The 15971-nt window shown below is 49.0% G+C and overlaps 1 protein-coding gene across 8 annotated transcripts in view; it reads left to right on the top strand.

The window, feature by feature from the left end:
- Window positions 1-15971, top strand: part of VPS13B (vacuolar protein sorting 13 homolog B) — a 627764-nt gene that overhangs the window by 603060 nt on the left and 8733 nt on the right. For 7 of the 8 annotated variants that reach the window (XM_032468222.1, XM_032468224.1, XM_032468221.1 and 4 more), the window contains 3 exons: window positions 3005-3810; window positions 7853-8029; window positions 10022-10192. In XM_032468222.1, the coding sequence (XP_032324113.1) occupies window positions 3005-3810; window positions 7853-8029; window positions 10022-10192 (1154 nt within the window). The other variant, XM_032468225.1, reaches the window with a different exon arrangement.

Below are 15971 nucleotides of genomic sequence, written 5' to 3'. Positions count from 1 at the left end.
CTAATTATATGTACATATATACACATAAGTACATGTATGCACACACATTCTCACAGAAAACATTCCTCTGAAATTCCACTGAAAAGAAAAGAATGAAAAATTTTAATAGATGTGCAGTTGTAAGTGGTTATTTAATAATTTTCTGTATTTTAATTTCTATAAGAATTTTATAATCATAAAAATGACTATCATTCAAATTATTTAAAATATAAACTAGTGATATCAACTTTCATACATTTGTTTAAGCCGTCTTTTATTTTTTAGTTTCTTGCTTTTCGTATGTGGTTAAGAACTCCTTACTTTGGACCTTGCCAAATTATTATTAATTTGAATTTATCATATTTCAAATAGGTTGGACAGACTGTTTCCTTTGCCCAGAAGTATTTGTAAAAAATTAATACTGTAATAAGGCTGGAGGCTAAATTTTAAATTGCATAACACAACTACTTTATATAAAATAAACAGCAAGGTACTACAGTATAGCATAGGGAACTATATTCAATACCTTGTAATAGACTGTAACAAAAAAGAATATGGAAAGAAATACACACACACACACACACAACTGAACCACTATGCTGTACACCAGAAATTAACACAACGTTATAAACCAACTGTACTTCAATTTAAAATAAATAAATAAATACGGGGGAATTTTTAATTGTATAACACAAAATTTCAAGCCCACACAATTTCAGAAATGTTTTATCTAGGGCATTAGTAGGGCATTGTTAATGATAGTAGCAACAATCTATACACTCTGTGGTCAAAGTAGGAAAGGTACAAGTGTTTACTCGTATTTTCTTAATTCATTTATTTAACAAATATTTTTCAAGTGCTTCCTGGATGCCAGTGCTGTTCTAGGGCTGTGGATACATCAGTGACCTAAAAGTCCCAAATCCCAGCTCCTGAGGAGACCACATTCTCATAGGTGTGGAATAAATAGAGAATAAACATTAATTTATAAAGGAAATTTTATGGTTCAGTAGAAGGTTGGCATTCAGCAAGGATAAAACAGAGCCTGGTAAGGACCAGGAATGCCAGGGCATAGGAGCAGAAAGAGCGTGGTTTTGAAAAACTGGTGTAGGTAAGCCTCACCAAGAAGTTTACACTTGAGCAAAGACATGAAAGCAGCAAGAGGGTTAGGAACGTGGTTGTCTGGGGCGAGAGCTCTCTAGACAGAGGGCACAGCCAGTTCCAAGGTCAGGAGAGCATGCCTGGCAAATTGGAGAACCAGGGAAGAGGCCAATGTGGGCCAAGTGCAGTGGGGGAACGTGAAAGGAGCAGTGCTTGAGGTCTGGGAAGTACGTGCTGGAAGGAGGAGACATGTTGTGTAGGGCTTAGTTTTAATTCTGAGTGAAAAGGGGAAGTCATAGGAGCTTTTTGAGCAGAGAAGTTACGTGCTCTGACCTAAATTTTAGAAGACCACTGGCTGCTTTTGAAGTAGACTATGGAGAAGCAAAGGTGGAGGAAGCAGGGAGACCAGTTAGGAGGTTAATACAGTTATTCACACGAGAGGTACTGATGGCTTGGACCACACTACCAGTGGAAGTGATAAGAAATGGTCAGATTCTGGATATATGTTTAAGGAAAAGCCAGTGGGAGTTCCCTGACACATTGGATAAGGGTTGAAAATAGAGACGTCAAAGAGGACTCCTAAAGTTTTGATCTGAGCAACCAGTAGGATGTGGTTGTCCTGAACGAAGATGGGAAAGACTATCTGTGGGTTTGAGGGTGAGATCAAGAGTTTGACTACAGACATGACCACCTGAAATGTCTTTTAGACATACAGTGACTACTGTGTGGATGGGCAGTTAGATACATAAGACTGGCGTTCACAGGGAGTTCTAAGCTGAATATGTGACTCTGGAAGTCATCAGCATATAGATGGCATGTCAAGCCCTGGGACTGGGTGAAAATCTCCAAGGGGAGTGAGTGGAAATGGGAGGAGAAGAGGACCAAGGGCTGAACATTGGGCACCTGAACTTGAGGAGGCCAGAGAGAAGAGTGGGGAGGCACATAGGTGATGAGGATGAGTGACCAGACATGGAAGAGCTGAGAGCAGAAGTGCAAAGATAGTGTTTCCAGAAGGAGGAATATTTGACCACATCAGATAGCCGCAAACTAAAAGCCAGTCATTTGGCTTAGCCACACAGAAGTCACTGGGGACCTTGATGAGAACCACTTTAATACACCGGAGGGGGCAGAAGCCTCCTTTGGTGTAAGGGTAAGAGAAAATGGAAGGCAAGGAATAGGGGATGCCGTATAGAAAATGCTTTGGAGTTTTTATATATAGGTGATCAGGAAAATGTGTAGTAGGTAAAGGAGGAAAGGGAATTACAAGAGGGATTTTTTAAGATAGGAGAATAACAGCATGTTTATAAGCTGCTAGTAGTGAAGGAAAAAAATAGGGGTGCCTTGCTGGAGAGATGACCTTGAAGAGGGCAAGAGCACAGTGATTTAGCGCACGGTAGAGGGGTTCACAGAGACCAGAGCCTGGGCAGTTCAGCTCTGAAAATGGCAGGGAGAGCAGAGAACACGACCTGAGATGCTGGTAGCTGGGCCGTTGTGGTGGGAATTCATGGTCAGTGTTCTTCTGCTTGCTTTTCTTTTCCAGTTTAAGGCATGTTGGTTATTTTATTATGACTTTTTGCCTTGTGACAATCACGACAGAGAATTAGTGCACAAAGAACAAGAGGGATTTTGGAATAAAAATCTCGTGTTGATAAGGGAAATATGATACAGAAACACAAGAACTTGTAATAGTCCCATTGGAAACATTTCCCAGTACTGCTGGAGTGTGATGGGCTCTGTCCAGACACGATGTACTGAAAGTTAAGTTCTTGTTTGTTTCTTATGAGAATCTGATGGGACATCAGGAGGTGCTTAATAAGGCGCTATCATTAGAAAATAAGAAATTAGAGAGGAGGGAGGGAGGTAAAGAAAAGAAAGAAAGAAAAAAAAAGCAAGGGGAGGCTAATGTTCTCTTCCCTTTCTCCTCTAGAACTCTGGAGAAGATCGTGACATTTAAAATGTTCATCACCCAGTTGAGCCTGGCGGTGTTTGATGACCTCACCCACCACAAAGCATCATCTGAACTTCTGAGACTCACACTGGACAATGTTTTTCTCCAGATGACCCCAGGGGCTGGTCACCTCCCTGGGGAAGAGACGGCCGCAGCCCTCTTCCACCTTTACTGTGTCGAGGTCTGCTGTGGGGACCTGCAGGTGGACAACCAGCTGTACGACAAGTCCAGTTTCCACTTTGCTGTCTTGGTCTGCCGGGGGGAGAAGGCAGAAGCTGCTCACTGTTTCAAGATGCAGAATCTCCTTGTATCCAGCAAAGATTTGGAAGAATACAAGAAAAATTGTTTTATCAAACTTTGCCTCACCTTAACTGAGGGCAAGAGCTTCTTATTTGATATTAATGAGTTCAGTTTTGAATTGAAACCCACCCGGTTATATGTGGAAGATACCTTTGTCTACTACATCAAAACTTTGTTTGAGACCTACCTCCCTAGCAGCTGCCCAGCTGGTCAGGCCACGAGGCTCTCAGGTGGGAAACAGGGGCTGCCCGTGCAGGTCAGGCAGCATGCCAGGGCCTTGGTGAATCCCGTGACGTTACGGAAGCTGGTGATACAGCCGGTGAATCTCCTTGTCAGCATTCACGCATCCCTCAAGCTGTACATAGCCTCCGACCACACGCCGCTCTCCTTCTCCGTGTTTGAAAGAGGCCCCATCTTCACCACGGCCAGGCAGCTGGTCCACGCCCTGGCGATGCACTACGCTGCGGGGGCCCTCTTCAGAGCAGGTGAGGACACGGGCTGAGGGTCCGTGATGGGCTGGAGCCCGAGCAGAAAGGAAAGGCTTCGGGGTGGACTCACGGACCTCAAGACAGAGGGAAGCAACACAGTGGGAAGTGAAGAGCGTGGCCTTGGCAGTTAGACAGCAGTGGATTTTAGTCTAGACTCAGCCACTGCCGGCTGTGAGGCTTTGGCCAGGCTATTGAACCTCCCACGTCTCGGTGTCCTCATCTGGAAAATGGGCTTTAAGACTTCTGACAGGATAAAATGGCAGGGGGTAAAGTAGTGAATCTGGGTTGGCACTTCGTGAACACCCAGCAATAGTCACTGCTATGCCGGCTGTTATGTAACGTAGAATTTCAATCCCATTCAGCGCTTTGTGAGCTCCCCGCAGGCACCAGCTCTGTGTGAACGCACGGGTGCCGCCAGGAAAATCAGCCCCAGCCCTCAGCCCCTGGCCCTAACAGGAATCCAGTGCTGGCTTGTTAGCTTTCTTCATTACAGCCCATGAATAGCTCTAGGTGAGAAATTCAGAGGATTTGTGTGCTCGTCAGATGCACAAAGAGCCTTCTACCTACCCCGTGAGGCCCTCCCTGTCTAGACGGATGGCAAAGAGAAGGCATTGGGTGTCCCAGCCTCTCCGTAGCCCTGAGCGGGCAGAGTCTGCTGGGGGCGGCTTGAATGTGTGTACAGAATGTCGTATGGAGTGTGCTGTGCGCCCAAGGGTGTTGTCTCTTGATGCTCTATGGTAACTGGCTTCAGAGCACCCCTTCTGGAGCTAAATTCACTCTAAAATGGTTTCCTTCTGATAATCTGGCTCCTCAAGTTCCCATGAATTCAAGCAACCAACACCAACCAACTGGAGCTGGTCTTGCGATTCCTTCTGGTAAAGAACACAGAGGTCTTGCTTTCTGAAAATAACAAAGGAGAGACCTTTGTCACGTGGTACTTGTGAGTGCCTTCCCCTGTGAGGTTAACCTGGTAGCACCAGCTGACCCATGCTGTTGCCACGTTGGAAAGATGACACTGTCTCCACAATGAAGTTCACAGAGTTAAGAGGGCTGCCCAGGACTCCCAGCTGAAAATAGCGAGGTCTGGAGAGCGCCCTGCCGGAACTGTGGTTTTGATAGCTGGTACAAGAGTGAAAAAAATATTACCCTCTGGCTAAGAAATTCTTTAAAAATAAGCCACAAACATTTCAAATTTAATAGATGGGTATATTAGGAGCTTTCTCTTTCGGGCAGTTTTGGCTTTTAACATGAGAAGCAGGCATGTCAGCTACTGAGCTCTGATCAGGAGCCTGGGAAGGAATCAGCCTCCTGTCCATCTGGTCATCACATAAGGCTGAGGTGTGGGAGCACCCACCAGAGTAAGAGACTCCAGCTGTGGCACCAGGAACTAGGTCCCTGCAGCCCGTGTGCTAACAACAATCTCTCTTTGTTTTGTTTTTCATGAGCTTTCACAAGAACATTCTGTTTGGATTTTTTGTAATCCACCTAAAAATCCTCCAAGCTGTTGTCCCAATCTCATTAGATGCTGAGACAAGAAATTCTAAAATAGAGGGCCAACTTTTTAGGCCTGTTGGGAGTTCTGTCACTCAAGGCCTACACAGTCTGAAGATTATCTGGAGGAAATCAGTGATTGGAAAGAGCTGCAAATGGGAAGATGGCAGGAGGTTACTAACACCCTGGGTAGAAGTGTCATAAGGAGGATGTACTGGCACTCCTGCAGAGGCCGGGAGAGGGCTGGCCTGGGAGTGGACCAGTTGCCTCTACATCTCACACGGGTCAAGATTCACCCATTGGACTTACTTAGAAGGTTTCTGACCTCGATGTCTGAAACACCCTGACCTCATTTCTAGGGAAGTAACTTGTAGAGGTTTTAACAATAAAGTAATTAGAAATGAGTAACAACTGGCCCTATTTGAAGGCAAGAATGTGGACTTTGTAATTTCCTGGCATCCCTCTTTACCCCCAAGGCTTAGTTTGATGGGAAGCCAGACCAACACCTTTTTTTCAACAAAATCTCCAAACAAGTAAGCAAAAGCTGTATTTGCTTTTGAAGGGAAATAATTAAAGAAGGAATGCCCCTGGATGCTTTGGCCCTTTTCTGGCCAACTCAGATGCCACTGAGAAGTAGCTCTGCAGCGATCCTAACCGAGGAGAGACTCCCTCACCTTCCTGTCCAGGGGGACAGGCTGGGGTCTGAGGCTGGCCCATTTCCTCGCACTCCGTGCCCGCCGCACTGGCCTGAATGGGCCCACAGATAGAAGAGTGAGTGGTCTTTGCTTGGCAGTAGCTACTCTCCCTTTTTTTAATCTCTGTATAGAACCTTTGGAGGGAAGGGGAAATAAGATGTTTCTAGTCGAATCTTCTGCTTCCAGGCAAACCTTTCAACTTTTCCAGTCTAAAGAGAATCTGTTGTTTTTTTACCTCCAGAGAGGGCCCTCCAAGGGAAAATCTCCGTACCCTCCATGGTACCCAGCCTTCTGGGTACAGCCTGGGCTCCCCGAAGGAGGGAGGGTGGGCTTTGGAATCAGGTAAACCCGGCTTGGAAACCCCTCCAAGTGTCTCACCAGTGGGGAGATTGTGAGAATTGACCCAACCTCTGAGCTGCAGTTTCCTCCTCTTCCTGCCGGCCCTTGAGATGGTGGACACAGGGCAACACCACATCGGATTAGGCTCTGTTCCCTGTGCCTGGTACAGAGCCTGACCCAGGAGAAGCTCAGTCTCTAGCTAATCTGAATGTATGTGAAGGCAGGTATGAGTTCTTGCACTGTTGCTGTGAGAAGTGGGTTGAATGCCTGGCACCCACAGGGCCTTCCCGTTTCTAATCTTCATCTTCTAGAAATTATTCCCTCTTTTAACCTGAACCCTAGTGTTACCTCCTAACGTCACAGAGAAGAGAGGTGGGCTCAGAATTTAAGAATCATCCTCCCGACAAGGGCTGGGCCTGGGAACCCTTTGGTAAAGGCTCTGGCTTGGCACCCACACCTTCCCCACACTCTGGGATGGATGACTTGATGGCGGGTCTCTGTCACAGGCCTGGCCTCCAAGAACCTGCTGGGGAGGCAGGATTGGCTCCCGCATGGGTCCTGTCCCCGCGGCCTCCCCATTAAAGCGCTCGGCCCCAGGCTAGGGAGGTTACTGTGTTCCCAGAGGAAATTATCTGTTTGGAATCATCCTCTCCTGAGCCCTCCATCCTTGCTGGCACCTCCTGTCCTCTGGGCTAGAGCTCTGAGCCCCCACCCCGGGAGGGAGAGGAAGGGTAGCCACTCTGGGGTCCACACCACAGCCGCGTTCCCACAGGGCCGTGCGCTCGGCACTCAGGCTTTGGAGCAGACCCGCTCCTGGCAAGCCCCGGCTCCAATAGGAAACCCGATCCAACACTCCCCTCCAGGGACGTTCGCGGGAAACACGCCCCTCTCGCTAACCTAATCAGTATGTCCCTGTCACCAGAGTTTACACAACTGAAGCTAGGGTTGAAGGGGAGACGTTTCTCTGGCTCCAGCTCCACTCCAAAGGGAAGCACTCAGCTCGGTAGGATTGGGAAAGATTAAAAGTAACTCCCCCATCCTTGTCAGAACTGTGTGTCCCCTTCGCAACACCCCATTTAGCATCTGGTCCCCTCCCCCGACCAGGCGTCTCTTCCTCATCCTGGTGCCTCTGCTCCCCAAGGAGGTTTTCAAGATGACTTCCCAGCCTGCGAACACCTGCAGCCCAAGGGACCGCCTTTCCTTGGGCGGCTGGGAGCGCCCGTCCCCTGTACACGGGTCCCTTTTAGCAGGAACGGGAGGCTTGGGCAGGGAAGTCATATTAAAGCCATTTGTGAGGCTGCCAGAAGGATCACTTTGATTTATAAAGTATGAAAGTTTGCCATTTATGAATTCACAGTGAATGAGTTATTTCCCATATTTGGCTCCAAAGGAGCTTATTACATTCTCAATTCTAGTGTGAAAAATGAATTGCAGGGAAAATGGGTCACTTTTCCCAAATGTTGAAAGGGCTGTATTTAGGGTTTCAGTAACCCCTTCCCCTTGGCCCCTCGCAGGCTGGGTGGTTGGATCCCTGGAAATCCTCGGCAGCCCGGCGAGTTTGGTGCGAAGCATTGGGAACGGGATCGCCGACTTCTTCCGGCTTCCGTACGAGGGGCTGACCCGGGGCCCTGGAGCCTTTGTGAGCGGAGTTTCCAGAGGGACGACATCATTTGTGAAGCACATTTCCAAAGGTAGCTACTTGGGTTCCTTGTAAACGATGCCTTATTTTCCTTCCTTCCCTGTCTTGTTTTTTATTTTTGAAGACCGTGTTACAGTTTTCAGTGAATTAAGTTTGCCTCTAGCTTTGTTTGGCTTGTTAGCTGGCAGTGAAAGGTTGGAGTTGTAGCAAAGCTCATATATAACGTCTTATGTTTTAAACAGATCACTCCTTGCCTGCAGTGTGTGAAAATGTTTCAGAAACTGCAGAATTTTAAACCTCCCATTGGGAAAACCAGGATTGGCTCAACTGTTATTCCATGTGATAAATACAGAAATATTAAAGGTGTTCAGGACTTCTGCTAAACATCAGAAATCCTACACTGCGTTGCCTCATCATATTTTTTTAAATGTAGATACAGTTGTCATAACTTTTGTAAGGATACGGATATATTTTGATGGGGAAGCCGATCCGGAGGTGAAGGAGCCAGCCTTTCCCTAGCAGGCCACGTAAACAGTGCCATCTTGTGGCCAAGACTGGTCACCAGCCCAGAAGTCTGACTGCCGCCCACGAGAAAGAGCGTGCTCTCCTTTCATCCGTGTGTTTGTTTGCCCACATTCGGGTCAGGTTGGCAGTGACTCGGGAACTAACAAGGGCCATCTGAGTCCCTGTTTCTTCTCGGCAGGAGGCAGGGGAAACAGGGCAAAGGCCTTCTCCCCCATAAAAGGCTTTTTACTGTGAACTATGCTGTAACTGTTATGAGTAGGCAGCTTATAGAAGTCTCTAGAAGGCCTCAGAAGAAGAAACTGGAGCTTGAAATGGAAGAACCCAGGATTCATCGAGCAGGGCTGGCAAGAGAACGGCGAGAGCAGTGGACCAAATTCCGTGGACGACGACAGGACCGCTGCCCCGGACCCCGCCACCCGGGAGGCTGCGGGCAGAGCTGTGGGGACTCACAGATGATTCCCTGGTGGATTTCTCAGTCTTGACACTTGAATCTCTATGGTTCTGTTGTTTTTATTTTAAAATAAGACAACGAGCACCAGCTCAACTGAACCCTGGCGGTAATTTTAGCATACTGACTCACTGGATGTTTTTTTCTCTTGTCCTCTCCTTCTCTTAGCAAAATCTGTTTGGTTTGTCAGTGTGTGTGTGCACATGGATTTTGTTCTTTTCAGATTACTGGTAGAGATGCAGCTGCAAAAACAACATCTTCCACTTCTTCTTGAAAGTAGACATCCAAAAACAGATGAGCTAATTCATTAGCTTCAGGATATGTCCACTGATGTCTTTCAGTTCTGCTCACGGAGATGATCTGTGCGGACTCCCTAGAGGGGGTTATGATTGTCTGGAGCAAGATGCAGAAGTACCTTCCTTGGGAAAACCGGACAGAGTCGTGGCTTTCACATGCTTAACTCCCTTTTACTGTCCTTGCCTTTTTTTCACTTAACATCCTGAATATCAAAATCACACATAGTCTCTGTGGCATAATAATTACTGCCTCAGAATATCACGTAATAAAGTTTAATATCTCCCTTTACGAGGACTGAAGTAATAAGGAGGGAATACATTTTATTCTGAAAGTGGAAACATTCCTTTACAATCTGTTTAAAATTCAGCAACATAACCTTAACCTTTAAAATCAGAGCAGACAAATTGTACCCTTCAAAACTGGGCCTCAGTATGGACTTCTGAACTATTTTAGCCAAGCCCTGACCATCAGATGATAGTGAGTGATAACTTCATCGGAGACTTTAAGCACTTTTCTGGTAACAGAGATTGTGTTCCACCCCTCATGAGGAGGGCCATCACCCTCGTAAACAAGTGTCCATCATCACCTCCTTTTCTTAAGGCTGTCGTTTCATGCTGCCCAAGAGGAAGCCACTGTCACTCTCCACAGGCACGTCCAGAAGGCAGATGTGCTTCTACTGTCCCCCCCCTCCCCCACAGCGCTCCGGGGACCCCTCACCTCGGGGCCACCATACATGTGACCAGAAGGCCGACCCGTGCGCTCTTGTGCCCTCAGGTACCCTCACCTCCATCACCAACCTGGCCACGAGCCTGGCCCGGAACATGGACCGGCTCTCGCTGGATGAGGAGCACTACAGCCGGCAGGAGGAGTGGCGGCGCCATCTCCCGGAGAGCCTGGGCGAGGGGCTCCGGCAGGGCCTGTCCCGGCTGGGCATCAGCCTGCTCGGTAAGGGGCCGAGGGACCCAGGGGCTCTGGCGTCTGTGTGCGGCTCTGCCAGCAGGCCACGGCGCCCAGGCCCGGGACCGGGGGTGGTTGTGGACTGTCTCTCTTTCTGCAGACGAAGCTGGGGCTCAGAGAGGATAAGGCACACATTCTGGTTCCTGCCCTGATCATGAGGCTCTAGAACAGGATACCCTCTCCAGAGCCTGGTGCAAACATGGCTCGCACCATCCCAGGCCCTGCCGCATCACTACTCCTGAGCAAACGCCCCAGCCCTACCTTCCATTGCCTCTAGTGGAAACTGCCTCCTCGTGGCTGTAAGAAAGCATCATTCCACAGGGGACTGTGTGCGGGGTGTCAGCACAAAGATGGGGTCATGCCGCTGTTTGCTTGCAGAAGGGAGTAACAGGCAACCCTCCTGAAGCCCCCACTCCTTCTCTGTCACAGACACTGCATACGCCTGCTCTTGTTTGGGAAGCACTTGAGCAACGTGCAAGTGTCATGTAAACTTCAGTGAGGAGCCCACTTTTTCCTCTTTCTTTTGTAAGAGTGCCGGATCTGCCTGATTCCAAGTGATTAGTGACGGTCGAGCAGCCAGATGTATAGTTAGAGATGCAGATTGCGGTGGGTATTTCGAAATATTGCGAATGTTTGAAAAATAAGTTGCTTTGGAAAAATCTATAAAAAGGAAGCTTCAGAGCTGAAATTTTGCAGAGCAGGATTTTCAAGAGTATCTTGTTTATTTGTTTGCAAAGGAATTTAAAACTGTATTGCTTGGCAGCCTGCCTACCAAGCATCTGAAGGAGTGTGCATCTCACAGAGATCAAAGTGGCTTGAAGCAGCGAGAGCACAGGTCAGAAAAGATGAGCTTGAAAGTATTTGTCCTCTCTCCAGGCTGCGGTTCTGTACACGACCCCTCAACCCGCAGCACGGCCAGCTGAGGCTTTAAGAGGAAGTAGTAAGATGTTCCAAGTTCAGGCTGAGTTACTAGAAACTGTGTAAGTCCTAACATACAGCAGCGTGGGGCACGGTTTCAGAATACTGTGGGGGAACGGGGACTTGGGTGGAGCAGCCGGGTTAAGGAGAGCCGGGCAGGCAGCGTGGTTGCTCTGGGGAAGAGGGAGGGGGTGACCACGCTCCTCAGGAGCCAGGAGACCCCAGGTTTGGGTGTCCAGGTCCTTTCTTTATGACCTCAGGCCTTCTCCTTTGTAAATTGGGGCTGGAAATGCCATTGTTAGAAGTAACGATGGTCAGTTGTGTGCCAGGCATAGGGGTTGTGTTTGGTAAACAGCACCCACGATTACACTGCGGTAGCAAAGGAACTGCAGGAGTTGCCTGGTTTCAGAGAGTCTCAGCAAAGAGAGCCATGTGAGTGATGGAGGAGCATTTTTGCTTTAGTTTTAGTCCACTGGGTTAAGCTGTTGTAACCACGGGAAGTGATAATGAGGTTATCTTGGAGGACTTAAGTCTTTGTTTGGGATCTGTGGGACCTCTTTCTGCTAAGAACTGTGGCCTTACGTGCCCTCTGCTCTGGGCAGGACAGCTTCCTTCCCTCCATCCAAGCTCTTCTTGGATGGAGGTGCTCAGCAGAGGAGACCGGAGCTGGCTGGCATGTGGCTGTTTCCATCCTGACTCATCTGTTCTCTTCCCACCCAGAGAAGCCGACACCCACTACCCAGTTTCCACTGCATAAAATGGTACCTGATGGTGGAAATCAGTTAGGTGGGGAGCCGTGATTCTGCCCTTGTGATGTCACCCTTTTGAGCGTGGCTCCTGTTGTTAACTAGGGTAGAAAATCATAAATCTTTGATCTTTGCTGTAGTCATTGTGTCTTGTCCATGCATGGGAATCAGTTAGCCTGTCTGTGGAAACTGCAGTAGGCTCAGGGAGTCTTTCTGAATCTCTGGTAATTTCCCAAAACCTGGGAGTTCAGGGAGTGATGTAAATCCCTCCCCCGTGTGAACTGATTGCGCCTGCAAACACTGGTTTGGCCCTGCGCCCCCAGGAGCTCCGCTGCCAGCAGCGCACCCGGAGCAGTGTGTCCATTTCTGTGCTCCTCAGACCAAGGGTGGCCCAAACCAGCTCCCTTTCCTGGAGGAGTTCAAGAACCTTCTGTATTCCACGTAATCACTGGGTCATCTCAGAACATCTAGTCCTTGATATGTGGCAGGAAGAAGAGGGAGAGGAAAGTATAGATTTATTGCCCTTTAATCCATCCCCAGAAATGGTGTTTAAAACGGCCCAATGCAAGTAGGTGCCCAGCTGAAGTTAGAGCTATTACATATAAGAGTTTGAAAGCCATGCTTAGTGACATCAAAATGCTGGTTCCTCGGTTTCTTCCTTTAGAAGACATAAACACTGATGACCCAGTTAGTAAACATGTATTTAAAGAACACTTCGGGGTTGACAAAGCACTTTCCTATGTGTCATCTTATTTGATCTTCAGACCCTATTCGTGGGTGAGGTGAAGTGACTTGCCCAGGTCAGACCTCCAGGCAGGACCAGAGCCTGGGCCTCTCCACGTCAGCTACCCTGGAGGGCTTCAACCTGGAAACAATCAGGATGTGGGGAGGCTGAACAGTTGAAAGTTCCAGGGTAGGAAAAACACATTTCCCCCAAATGTTTATGAGTTTGTGGGCCTTCTTGACTCTTCTTGGCCCTCGTGGGGACACTGTGCAGTGTTATGAGGCACTTGAGAAATCAAAGCTCGTCTTTAGCCACCATGCCCAGCCACATTGCCCCAGGTCAGCAAGGAAGTGCTGGCCTGCGAGAGATGCGCCGAGGTCCCTGGAGGAGATCCACAGTCGTTTTCAGAAAGCAAAAGCTTTTGGAAAAACTCCATGGAGCCTGCAGACTTGGCACCAGGCTTGCCCACATTTACCAGGTCTGTTCCCCCGACTCCCCCGCTTTCTGCTTCATGCTGGAGTCTGCTGGGAGAGGATGTGAGCTCCGCGTGGCAGTGACACGGCACCCTCCCTCCCGGATGTGACCTGTGGTGCGTGAATACCAAGGACAGGATGTCAGAACTTGCTTCTCTGACCCACGCTCCTTTGAGAGCACCTGACTGAGGAAGCGTGGCTGGATTTCCCAGCGACCACACCCTCTATCTTCACAGCCACTCCGGGGGTGCCGTTTGGCATCCCAACGACATAGGCCCCCACCAGGTGAATCGCGGCGGTTTCCTGAGCGAGTGGGTATTGAGCCAGCACCAGACAGCACTTACGAGCTGTCCCTCTGATGCCGCCCCAGCAGCCTGGTTTGCAGTTGGAAGGGAATCCAGGAGTAACAGACGTGCTTCCTTCTCAGTTTGCTAATCTGTTCTGGTCAGAAAAAGCCAGCCTGAAGCCAGAATACCGAATACCCTCTGTGGGGCTTGTTTGTCCCTGGAATAGTCAGCTGAGGAGAGGTGTCCCAGCCCAGGCCTATCCCTCTGCTGTTATGATTTAAAAAAAAAAAAAAAAAAAGTGGCCAAAATAAAATCACAGTGTGTGGGAAGGGCAGCTCCGAGATACCCCACAGGCGGATCTCTGACCCAGTGTTTTTGCCTCAGGCTGGGGAGGAAGTCACAGAAGAGGTGGGGGAGGGCCTGGTAGTTCCCTTGCTTTGCAAAGCAAGCCCCCCTCTTCCAGCGAAGGGCAGGAAAGGAAACGGTCCCGGTTTCAGCCCTGCCCAGCACACAGGGTCCGTGGAAGCGTCCCTGCGAGGCGTGTCCCTCCTCCCCGGCCTCACTTGTCACCTCACAGCTGGCTCCATGTGGCCCCCCGCCCCGTGGGCCTGATGCCAGCAGACAAGTTTGAGGATCAATTTCCACTCCCTAAAGCCTTAGAGCAGAATTTGAGCACATGACAGTAAATAATTTACCAGTGGTGGGATTTAGCTGGATTACACTTAAGAAGAGAGCTTTCTGAAGCCTGGAGAAAGCTGCCTCTTGGGCTCGGCTGCAGACCGGCCGGGGCTGCCGGCCTCTCTCGGCCTCGCATCTGGTGCCCAGTGTGGTGTCGGTGTGTGACAGGCCGGCCTCCCCGCCCCAGGGCCCAGTGCTGGCCCAGGGCATGTGCCCTGACAGCGCTTCTCTGCCCCTCAGAGCCTCACACCTTGTCACGGGGCTCAGGCTTCCTGCCTCTCAGGCTGCCCGGTTTCTCTCTCAGAGCCGCAGGAACCGAGCCTTCACCGTGGCGGGTGGCTGGAGAAAGTGGAAGATCAAAGGGGAGTTTCCCTGTGGGACCTGTTTGCACTTAGCCGGATGTAGATGCGAGCCCTGTGTGGACAGTCTCGGCTCCCTGCTCCAGGTGCTGGGTGGGCCTGGCACATTAAAGAGAAATGGGAGATTTTCACTTGCCCCGGCTCAATTTTAATAGTCTGATTGGAAATCTGCACTTGAGAAAAGACATTTCTCCCAGAAATACAGGCAATAATTTAACTTCTTGGTGAATTTGGCATTATCTACCCCACCTTTTCTGCTCTTCTGCATAGAGACCTTTCAAAGATACCAGAGAATGAAATCGCAAAAGCTGTCTTGTTTGATTGGATGCTATTCACCTCAAACTGTCTGCTTTGAAGTGATTGGAAGGGAAGACCCCAGGGTTCTTGCCTCCCCACTGCAGCCAGTTCCATGAATACTTCCCAGCTGCTCTGAGTCCTGATCTCATAGAGGGGGAGCAGAACACCAGATTCCTCAGACTGAAAGCATGAGGTGAGCTCCCAGCGCAAGTGCCAAGACCAGTGTCTTGTGGGGCACTGAGACCGCCATCTTTTGGCCCCAAATGGCCAGGGTGGCCGGGCCAGCTGTGAGCAGCTTCCCACGTAATTTCTTTAGGAGGTTAGGGAAGCAGTGGTCTAGGCTGGGAAACAGACCTGTCACCTCAGGTCATTCTTAATCTGTCAATACATAAACTTAAATGGCTCTGTCAAAATTTAGAGGAGTGGAATCCATGAAGAACGTTCCCTTTACAACTGATCTGAAGGAACTGGCCTTTCGTTTTACTGGATTTGGTTCAATGTAATACTGCTTGAAATTAGCAGGTCATTAACTGAGACCTGGAAATCTCCATTTACCCAGGAGACTTTGAATTAGTGGCATTTGGAATAATGAGATTTGACATGTACTAAAATTTCTACCAGGGAGACTGCATTTTCATTAATCCTAGCAGGTTTGAGTTGAAAACAGAGAACTCGGTCAAAAATTGTAATAAGATTTTTACCTCTTACTGGGTCTGGGCTAGGGAACCCTTCACTCTTATGGAAAAAAAATCTGGACTGTTGGGACTTTACTGAAACTCATCCCTGGTCCCTCAGAGTGAGAAGAGCGAGGAGGGGACCCACAGCAGCTGAGGGGTCTGCCCTCCAGCTCCATGCCCGGCCTGGCCACCCTGGGGGAAAGCCGTTAGGGCAGAGAGTCATGAGCACAGGCCTTGTAGCTGTTCTCAAGTGAAGAGTAAGTGGCCAAACCTCAGTTGAAGCGAGAGAGAAGGAAATTTTTCCCAGAGTGGCAAAGGGAAGAGCCTGTTTTATAAGCAGGATCAGTGAATAGTTTGGTGGTTAAGAGCAAGGCTATGACTCCAACTCCCTAAACTTAAATCCTGGCTCCAGCACGGGACAGCTGTGTGACCTTGGGAACAACTCCTTAACCTCCCTGTGCCTCAGGGGCCTTATCTAGGAACTCGGGATAAAAACCATGCCTGCCTCCCTAGGATTGTGAGGATTAATGACCTCATACAGGTAAAGCTCTTAGCACATAGTCAGCACTCAAAACAGATTCGCTATAATGGAAAGAATAATTGCTATA

This window comes from Camelus ferus, chromosome 25 (genome assembly GCF_009834535.1).
Source record: "Camelus ferus isolate YT-003-E chromosome 25, BCGSAC_Cfer_1.0, whole genome shotgun sequence".
NCBI classification, from domain to species: Eukaryota; Metazoa; Chordata; class Mammalia; order Artiodactyla; family Camelidae; genus Camelus; species Camelus ferus.
The sequence above is the reverse complement of the archived record's forward strand: the minus strand, read 5'-3'. Positions and strand labels throughout refer to the sequence as shown.